At 45.9% G+C, this 10,033-nt stretch overlaps 1 protein-coding gene and 1 non-coding gene across 2 annotated transcripts; both read right to left on the reverse strand.

The window, feature by feature from the left end:
• Positions 1 to 8,619: 8,619 nt before the first annotated feature.
• TRNAV-CAC (transfer RNA valine (anticodon CAC)) lies at positions 8,620 to 8,693 on the reverse strand. The gene has a single exon. It is a non-coding gene; the product is annotated as a tRNA-Val (tRNA).
• Positions 8,694 to 8,790: 97 nt separating this feature from the next.
• LOC109732778 (uncharacterized) lies at positions 8,791 to 9,409 on the reverse strand. The gene has a single exon (XM_020291968.4). The coding sequence runs from the start codon at positions 9,378 to 9,380 to the stop codon at positions 9,039 to 9,041; it is 342 nt and encodes a 113-aa protein (XP_020147557.2). The 5' UTR covers positions 9,381 to 9,409; the 3' UTR covers positions 8,791 to 9,038.
• Between the last annotated feature and the right edge of the window lie 624 nt (positions 9,410 to 10,033).

The following is a 10,033-nucleotide window of genomic DNA, read 5'->3' on the forward strand; positions in this document are numbered from 1 at the left end:
GGTTCGGTGATGCTAGAGTTGTAGAGATATTAGTATGCGGTTAACCGAAAGTTGTTCGGAGTCCCCGATGAGATCCCGGACGTCACGAGGAGTTCCGGAATGGTCCGGAGGTAAAGATTTATATATGGGAAGTCCTATTTTGGCCACCGGAAAATGTTCGGGATTTTTCGGTATTGTACCGGGAAGGTTCTAGAAGGTTCCGAAGTGGGGCCCACCTGCATGGGGGACCCACATGAACTTGGGTAGTGGGGGCAAGGCCCCACACCCCTGGTCAAGGCGCACCAAGATCCCACCTTAGAAGGAATAAGATCATATCCCGAAGGGATAAGATCAAGATCCCTAAAAAAGGGGGATAACAATCGGTGGGGAAGGGAAATGATGGGATTTCTTTCCCCCACCTTTGCCAACGCCCCAATGGACTTGGAGGGCAAGAAACCAGCCCCCTCCACCCCTATATATAGTGGGGAGGCGCATGGGAGCAGGACCCGAAGCCCTGGCGCCTCCCTCCCTCCCGTGGCACCTCTTCCTCCCTGCTTCCGCTTGGCGAAGCCCTGCCGGGATCCCGCTACTTCCACCACCACGCCGTCGTGCTGCTGGATCTCCATCAACTTCTCCTCCCCCTTGCTGGATCAAGAAGGAGGAGACGTCCCCACTCCGTACGTGTGTTGAACGCGGAGGTGCCGTCCGTTCGGCGCTAGGATCATCGGTGATTTGGATCACGACGAATACGACTCCATCAACCCCGTTCTCTTGAACGCTTCCGCTCGCGATCTACAAGGGTATGTAGATGCACTCCTCCCCTCTCGTTGCTAGCATCTCCTAGATTGATCTTGGTGACACGTAGGAAAATTTTGAATTTCTGCTACGTTCCCCAACATGGATACCCATGTTGGCTCCCACATGTTCCACGATGATCTCATCGGATGAACCACGATGTCGAGGATTCAATCAATCCCATATACAATTCCCTTTGTCAATCGGTACGTTACTTGCCCGAGATTCGATCGTCGGTATCCCAATACCTTGTTCAATCTCGTTACCGGCAAGTCACTTTACTCGTACCGTAATGCATGATCCCGTGACCAAAAACTTGGTCACATTGAGCTCATTATGATGATGCATTACCGAGTGGGCCCAGAGAAATCCCAGTCTCGATTCGTGCCAACCCAACAGACACTTTCGGAGATACCCGTAGTGCACCTTTATAGCCACCCAGTTACGTTGTGACGTTTGGCACACCCAAAGCACTCCTATGGTATCCGGGAGTTGCACAATCTCATGGTCTAAGGAAATGATACTTGACATTTGGAAAAGCTCTAGCAAACGAACTACACGATCTTGTGTTATGCTTAGGATTGGGTCTTGTCCATCACATCATTCTCCTAATGATGTGATCCCGTTATCAATGACATCCAATGTCCATAGTCAGGAAACCATGACTATCTGTTGATCAACGAGCTAGTCAACTAGAGGCTCACTAGGGACATGTTGTGGTCTATGTATTCACACATGTATTACGATTTCCGGATAACACAATTATAGCATGAACAATAGACAATTATCATGAATAAGGAAATATAATAATAACCATTTTATTATTGCCTCTAGGGCATATTTCCAACACTGACACATAGGCAACTTCCAGCATCGGGATGTCAGGAGGGGTACCCTCTTTTCTGACATCTAGCTTGACAAGATACAACAACGAAAATGGTTCTGGGCTTTCAATCTCTTGAGTGTTTTGTTTCTTCTTAATCCAATACTGCATAGATGCACCCTCTTCGCTTTCAGAGTCGTTTTCAGCTGGCTCATGACTCCCATCCTTGGCCCGATCTTCATTAGTGCCACCACTATGACCTCTGCCAGTGGTCTTGTCAGCAGACTCCCCATTCCCGCCACCACCATCATTGCCATCGCCGCCCTCCTTGTCCTCCTCATATTTGTTCACGTCAGCCTCCTCATCTTCTTCTTCGTCCCCATCTTCATCTTCCGTCTCAAGGTCTCCAACCTCTACCTCTACTTCCTCCGTGTTTCTTCTTGCTCATCCTCCTGGTCCTGGGCATCATCGCCGCCACTATTGGTCTCTCCATGCATGTTCCCATCACCATCATCATCACCGCTGTCGGAGTCACCTTCACCACCGTCTGATCCTTCACTCTCGTCTTCATGGCCATCGTATGTGTCACTCCCCGACTGGTAAGATTCTTCATCACTGGGAAGTGTGCGGGGGTCATTCACACTGGCGTCGCGCCTTTCCCTTGAATGTTCACTACTTGGACGAGCAACATTGTCAGCTGCTGGCATGCTAGTTGTGCCGCCATCGTCGTGAAGTTTCCCAATTCCCTGTACGAGCTTGCCCATTGAGCGTGATATTTCAGAACATATTTCATGCACCATCCCAACAAGCTTCTTTTGTTTCTGCGCACACCAAAAGACAGAGAGAGGACATTGGGGTCACGTATATTAGAACAGGTACAAAAAAGCAAGCAAAAGAGGAATGTATAAGGCAACTCACATTTGAGTCGTATAAGTTGGGGAGCCTTGCTGCCACGAACTTTGTGACATGATCAAGACTGCCAAATAAGCTTTCATCGGCAAAGCGAGCGAACTCGGTCTTGAGCTGTAGTTTGAAGTGTGAGAAAAATGCAAAAAGAAGAAAAAGCCAAAAAAGGGGAAAAACCTGGCGGGTAAGCAACTTTCTCTACTCAAGCTATTTGTGAGTTGCCAAGCATTAAATGTGTGGTTGCCTGAAAGTATAAGTCTGTATTGCCTATGATTGGTTTAACAAAATAACAACACATGTTTTGCCTAGGGATAACACACATCTGGTGAGTTGCTTAGGAACAAAAATGCGGTTGCCTAGTTAAGGATAGTGTGTTGCCTGATAGTTGCTTGGCAAGTTGCCTGACTTCTATATGACCTCCTTACAAATAGGGATTAACAAAACTGAAAAGAAAACTAAAGTGACTGAATGATCGTGTGCTTCACAAACATAAGAGGAAACTTACCCGCAACTTGCCAAACTCCCCCCGGCCCTTTTTGTCCTTCTTAATGACCTTGGAAATAAAATCAGAATCCCAAACCGACGCTCTTGGAACCGTGCTTGCGATCGGTTCGTTCACATCCAACGAGTCCAGGTATAGCAGCTACATGAGGCAAATCAAAAACAAAAGGGAAAAATGAGTAGATGAACAACAAGATCAGGGAGATGAAAAACTATGAAAAAAAGGACAAAGAGCAAGCTAGACTTACAACTAAATGCATGACGCAACAACAGACTGCGTTTTTATCACCTGCTCCCGCGAATGCCAATTTTAATTGATCAACTACAAACTGGCATACATTGGTCTCCGTTATCGCATCCACATGCATCACAGCAGGAAAACACCGTGGGGATATGTTCAAACTTGTGGTAGGAGCAAGGAAACAGGAGAAGGCGACCGCCAACCAAGCACGCAGGAAATTGTTATCTGCTGCCCCAGCCATATCCTTAATCATTTTGCACCAAGATGTTAGTGTTGGTGAGCCTTTCGTATTGATCTTGAAGATTTTGTACATTTTGGATGTGTAATCTGCTCTATTCTCGTAGCAAACCTTCCTCCCCCTGTTTGGCAGACCCCATATCATGTGAACACTTGCTGCATCTACTGGAATCTTGCCCCTTTCTGGGATGACAAGTTGGGAAATTTCAGGGTCGTAATGCTTCATAACCCACTGACTTAAGTCTCCTGGCATGCTACATGTTGCAATCTGCAACAGACCTCCAAACTCTATTTGAATTACCTCGTCCTTCTGAAATTGCACTAAATCTTTGTTTACTTTGAACAACCTTGCTGGTGATGCCATGTTCCTGCGACCCTACAAGCACGAAAAAATGGGCTAAATTAAACTTTGTGTGACAGAAATTAGCAAGTATCAATATTGTTTCCATGATGATGCGATGTTTATCCTATACAGAATACCATCATTTGTTCTTATAACTTCAACATGCTCAAACCTGCTAGTGGCCTTGCTTACGCACGATTTAACAGCCAAAAACCATACCTAGAATTGCTAAAAAATAACACATTCATCTCGCAACTTCTAAAAAGAACGCACAAAATCCATACAGCCTTGAAAAAAATGGAATCTGAAAACTACGATTCATGATGCATGAATACCTCATTTCCGCATGTTTTTCGGCGTTTTGGCTTTGATTCATCCTCCTCTGTGACCTCCTTGCCTTCTGAATCATCATCTTGTCCACTGGCATTGCTATCTATGTCTGACGGGCGATTCCCACGACAAATTATTCCTTTAGTGCGCACACGCTTGTAGCCAATCATAGTTGGGTTCTGTTGCTGTAATGAGTGTGCCTGCATTGGGGGGAAAATGTGTTCATCTGTTTCGCATTGGAAAAAGTCACGAAACTCAAACATGGCAAACATCACAGACGCTCCACCGTGCCATGCTCAAAGCTCTTACCTCTGCTCCTCGTACACCCTCTTGGTTTGCTTGTAAACCCTGACCATCACTTTCCTTCCTTGCCTCGGACATTTTGGACACTGCAAACACATAATACAATATTTTCAGGTTGCTAATAAAAAAGGGACTTCACTACTTGTAACACTGTAGGTTGCTTACAAACATGAAAAAAGACATTTCCTAGAGCTCGCTGATGAACCATTAAAGCAACACAAAACTTGATTTAGGCAACGAAACAAACTTACACAGCTACTGATTAGGCAACTTTGGTTCAGACTAACGCACAACTTCTATGCTGATTTCTGGCATGTTACTAGAAAAAAATGGGCCTGACAAAAATCTAGAAAAACAAGTCCAACAAATTCTGTTTCGAACGCTGCCCCAACAATCTGTAAGTTTCAGCAAACTACACCAACATTGATCTGGCATCTTATATATTAAGAAAGTTTGGGCATCTTAAAGCTTTTAATCCTCTTATACATGATGTTCATACTTTTGTAGGTCCAATTGGCAATTTTGCAGTTCGAGAAAATTGTGATGGAAATATACAACAGAATAATAGATGTCTATAAGAGATACATGCAGAAAACAACAAACAAACACACTTGTCAAACACCGCTATGAATTGTTATCATGAGTATAACGGGAAGACACGGTTCAGGAAGCACCATGTGTGGTGCCAAACACAAGGCTAAACAAAAAGCAAGTATTCCGTGAAGTGGTATGTTGTAGTCTGATACTTTAGCATATGTCTTGCAAATGGCGACCGCTATCGACGCTATTCAATGAAAACTGAACTAAACAAACTCCTTTCATAAAAGAAATCTGAGCAACTCAATGAACGCCCTAGTACTAGTAGATCAGACAGCTTTAAAGTTTCGGCAACTCATCCAGCCTCAATCAAGCAACCCATGCACAATGTCGAAGCAACTCGGTGAACAGCCCCAGTACAGGTAGTTCAGACAACTCTAAAAAAGTTTCGGCAACTTAATCAACGTTGAACAGGCAACTTGTATACAATGTCAAATCAACTCGGTGAACGCCCCCACGACTAGTAGTTCAAACAGCTCTAATTTCGCCAACTCATATAGCCTCAATTAGGCAACTCCTACACAAAATCGAAGCAACTCCTCAACATCTGCTAAAGCAAATGCCCATCTCAGACCAAACAGATCTGGGACGAGATCTGACAGCACACCCCCAATCCCTCACGGCATGACCCCATGATTCACCACCACGAGGCTCCCACGATTCGTCCCTGCCATGAAACGTGAAGCAAAACCACTACGATCTATGGGAGCGTGATTACATCCACCTCCATGCTCGCATTTATATGACAAATTCCTCTGTGCAAAACCACTACGATCTATGGGAGCGTGATTACATTGAGGACACGCAGAAAAGCAGAGAAAACGGTGGCGATGGGTGCATACCTCAGGATTCCAGAATACTAGGCCACCGGACACGCAGCGCCGTCGACGACCTTCACCGCGCACCCCTTTGCCCTGGGCGCGGCGAGATTGAACCCGTTCTGCCTTATTCTGCGGGGGCCGCGCGCACCTATGCACACTCGCGCAGCTCTGCCGCTCAAACACCGCCGCCGCGCACGCCCTCCGCTCTCCGGCAGCCGTCAGGGGCTTGGGGGCCGCGGTTGAACTCACGAAGAATAGGGGGAGAGAAATGGCGACGAGGAGGGAGGGAGAGGATTGGGGGGATTCAGGGGATTGGGGCGGTGGGGTAGCGGTGGTTCTGAGCAGTTTCGAATACAACGCCAACGAACAGGACGTGCGGGTAGTAGTGGGCCCTCCCAGTTGAATAGGTGTCGCGGGAGGTCGAACCGTCCGTCCCGACCAGGGAAAACCTGGGCTCGATCACGCGCGGGCCGACGAGTCGGACGATGATAAAAGGTGTGTGCTCGACCGTGACAACCAGCATCCAATTGCTTTTTACTCCCTCTGTCCCATAATATAAGAGCGTTTTTTAACTAATGTAGTGTCAAAAACGCTTTTATATTATGGGACGGAGGGAGTAGCATTTAGGTGGTAGAAATTTAGTCGTCACGACGCGGCTGTTCCAGTTTCCATGCCCTTGCCACCCGCTCGCCTCTCCTCTCCGATCCCTGCCCAGCCCTGCTGCTCTCGATCTGGTTCAGGCATTCAGCGACGGCCGATGGCGCGACGCAACCTGCTGCACTCGTCAATTCTTCTGGCTCCAACCAACGAACCAGGCAACGAGCCAAGGTTCGACACATCACATTATTCACTAATCTTTCTCGAATTCTCATTTTGTATCCGTGTTTAATTGATACGTTAGATTTGTGACATTACGATTCTATGAAAAGTTCCTATTGTGTCATGTACATGTCCTAGAGATTATCATGATCGTGATGCAAATTATCTTGCACTAGTTCCTATCTGTGATGCAATTTTTCTGATGTCGAAAGTCCTTGCTGCATTTCTCAATCCTTCATGTGGCCAATGAAATACCAAGGTTTTCCATAGCACTATCAATTACACTATCACCTCTTTCAGTTCGTATCTTGTAAAATTTTAGATCAGATTTTAGCTCTTTTGGTTGTGTGATATGCGATGTGTATTCTAAAACTTGCGTTCAACTATTATGTAAAGAAAACTCCCGCCAAACACCGTAAAGATTAACGGCGAACCACTTTGCTTTGGCGTTGTTTCTTAATCTACATTGAAGGCAAATTAACAGCTAAGTTATGTTCTGTTAAATTTATTGTTATTTTTTTATCTTAATGGCAATCATATAGTTGAATTTAAATTAATGCAAATACAATCATACTTATATAATGTCTAATTGACATATTATTATGAAAAAAATCCAACTTGGCTTGGCCTCCATATCCAAATCCTATCTTCGTCATTGGACCTGGTCCGGCCTCATGTATGCTCAAATCCTGGGTCCACCTCTGCCTTTCGGGCTCTGATCCTCTTCGAGTTTGTCCATCCGGATATAAGTCGACAAAGCTCCAACGATTCTATGTCGTCTCGTTGAGGCGATGAGGTAAGGGTTTCTCATTATTTGACGAGATTTGGACAATTGCACCTCTAGGGCGCCGGTCTTTATGGGCACGTGCATGAAGACTTTCTGACTGTAATCGACAAAGTCAAGTTGGCTTCGGTAGAGAAGCGACGTTTTGTCTTTTTTACTGCCATTACCACGACCCCATTCAAAACTGAACACATGTGTACAACACGCACCCAACTTTCATATCCTAAAATTTCAAAAATAAAATAAAATTTTCTAATATGAAAATAAATTTTTCTAATATGGTTTTTAGTGTTATTTTTTATATAGGGGTGGCACCCGAAAGCCACAAATCCTTGTCCGTGCTGTCTTCAAAGATTGAGATCTTTTGTAAGCTACTCCTATGAGACTCATTTAATTTTATTGGCTGAGAAATAAAATATGAGAAGCTTTCTCTTGAAGAAAAACTAAGGCCTCCTTTGGAGGAATTTCATAGGAATTTTAGAGGATAGGATTCTTATAGGATTTTTTTCTTTAGAGCCCTTTGGTTCATAGGAATGGATTCCTATTTCTACATAGGATTGGTTCCTATCCTCCATATTTCTCCATATTTCATGGGAAAATAAAAATGAGCCTAGACGCAATGGAAAAATTCTTTGGTGTCAACCAAATGACATCTCGTTTCCTATTCCTACTCATAGGATTTGATTTGAGATACATGTTATCTCATTTTCTACAAAATTCCTATTCCTACGATAATCCTATCCTATGAACCAAAAGAAGCCTAAGGCCTCATTTGTTTTACAGGATTGGTATAAGTGTAGAAACAGGAAAAATGAACTACAGATAGGATGCCGTGTCAAGTGAAATCCCACCGATAGCAAAACATAGGAATTCTCACATAACTGCTATTTGATTCTAGTATAAAAAAACATAGGAACTCATGCGTGCGCATTTTCTTCCCGCTAGGATTTTTCCATGAAGTCCTCATTGCCTTTTTCTGTGAAACTGAACTATGGATTTTATTTACGATTGGTTTCGGTGGAACACAATCCTGTAAATCAAACGACATCGCATGAAAATTTCCAGAGGATCTACAGAAAATCCTAGGCAAATCAAACGCGGCCTAAATGTGTTTCCAAAAACTGATATTGGAAAAAAAATTGTCTGAGCCCAGGTTCGAACTGGGGACCTTTAGTGTGTGAGACTAACGTGATAACCAACTACACCACCCAGACGAGGTGCTTAAAGTTGAGGCAACGTTTTATATATTCTCAAACTCCTCTTTGAAGCGTAATCGAATCCTCAACCAAACACCTGAACGACTCGAAGGCAAAAACAAACGACCAATCAAACCGTACTCGAATTTTCAATCCAGCGTACATATACGAGTATACCGCAACACGCCGTATGCAGCATCGATCTTTAACACCGGTTACAACGAAACCAAGTTTAAAACCATACCACCAAATCGGATTACAAGACCCCACAACCATAGCTGATAGCTCTGCAGACAGACAGATCTTAAACCAAATCCAGCGGAGGAGCTCGAACCGATCGGTGCTGGCGGCGGGCGCGCCCGGCTAGCCGGTGTAGACGTGGACGCCGACGGCGATGAGGAAGATGGTGACGAGCGCGAAGTAGAGGACGGCGTGGATGAGGATGGAGAGGCCGCTGGTGTGCATGCTCCCGAACTCCGCCACCCGCCCGCGCCCCGGCAGCGTGCACAGCAACCCCGGCGTCAGCAGCACGAACAGCACTGTCGCGACGATCACCGGGCCCCAGTCCGCCATCTCCCCTCCCCTCTCTCTGATCTGTTCTGTCAAAAAAACCCAAATCTTGAGCGAGCCTCTGGATTTTTTTCTGGGAACTCTCCGGGATGTGTGTGTGTGTGCAGTGCGGCGGAGACGGGGGAGGTCACGCATTAATGTGTGCCTCTCCAGCTTTGCTCGCAGAGTGGGGAGAGTGGGTGGCCGCCAGCTCAGATTCCCGTGCTGCTTGATATGCCCGTGACATGTGGGCCGAATGTTGTCCTGAACGTATTGTGGCCCACACGACATTGGCTATAGGTAGTAGGTAGAGGCGTACTCTCTTGTGCATCTGGAGGGGGAAAGGATACGTTCCGTTCTAGTCGAGGAAACCTTTGTGTCGCCTTGCCGTGGGCGTGGATGGAAGGAACCAGAAGGAGCTCCTGTGGGTCCGGGCCGCCGAGAAACAAAAGAATGAGCGGTGGTGCACCGACGCCGACCTAGCAGGTGTAACAGGTGAATGCCGATCGAAATCACTCGCTAGTCTAGTACTTCCTCTGGTCGCATTTAGCAGGCTCTATTATATTTTGAGCGAAAGTTTGAACATAAATTTTGTATTTAAAAGAAGATTTCCATCACATAATTTAGACGCCGACAGGCCGGCCCAAACGCTCAGCCGGTCGCATGTCACCCGTTAGATACGACACGACCTTCAAATCGTCAGATCCAGCCTTTCGAGGGCTGTCGCTCCGCCCGTCCAAAGGCTGGATCCCCAAAAATCAGACGATGTGCACTGGCAGATAGCCCTAGCGAACACCGCCGAGTGCCGC

Source organism: Aegilops tauschii, chromosome 2 (genome assembly GCF_002575655.3).
Source record: "Aegilops tauschii subsp. strangulata cultivar AL8/78 chromosome 2, Aet v6.0, whole genome shotgun sequence".
Lineage (NCBI taxonomy): Eukaryota > Viridiplantae > Streptophyta > Magnoliopsida > Poales > Poaceae > Aegilops > Aegilops tauschii.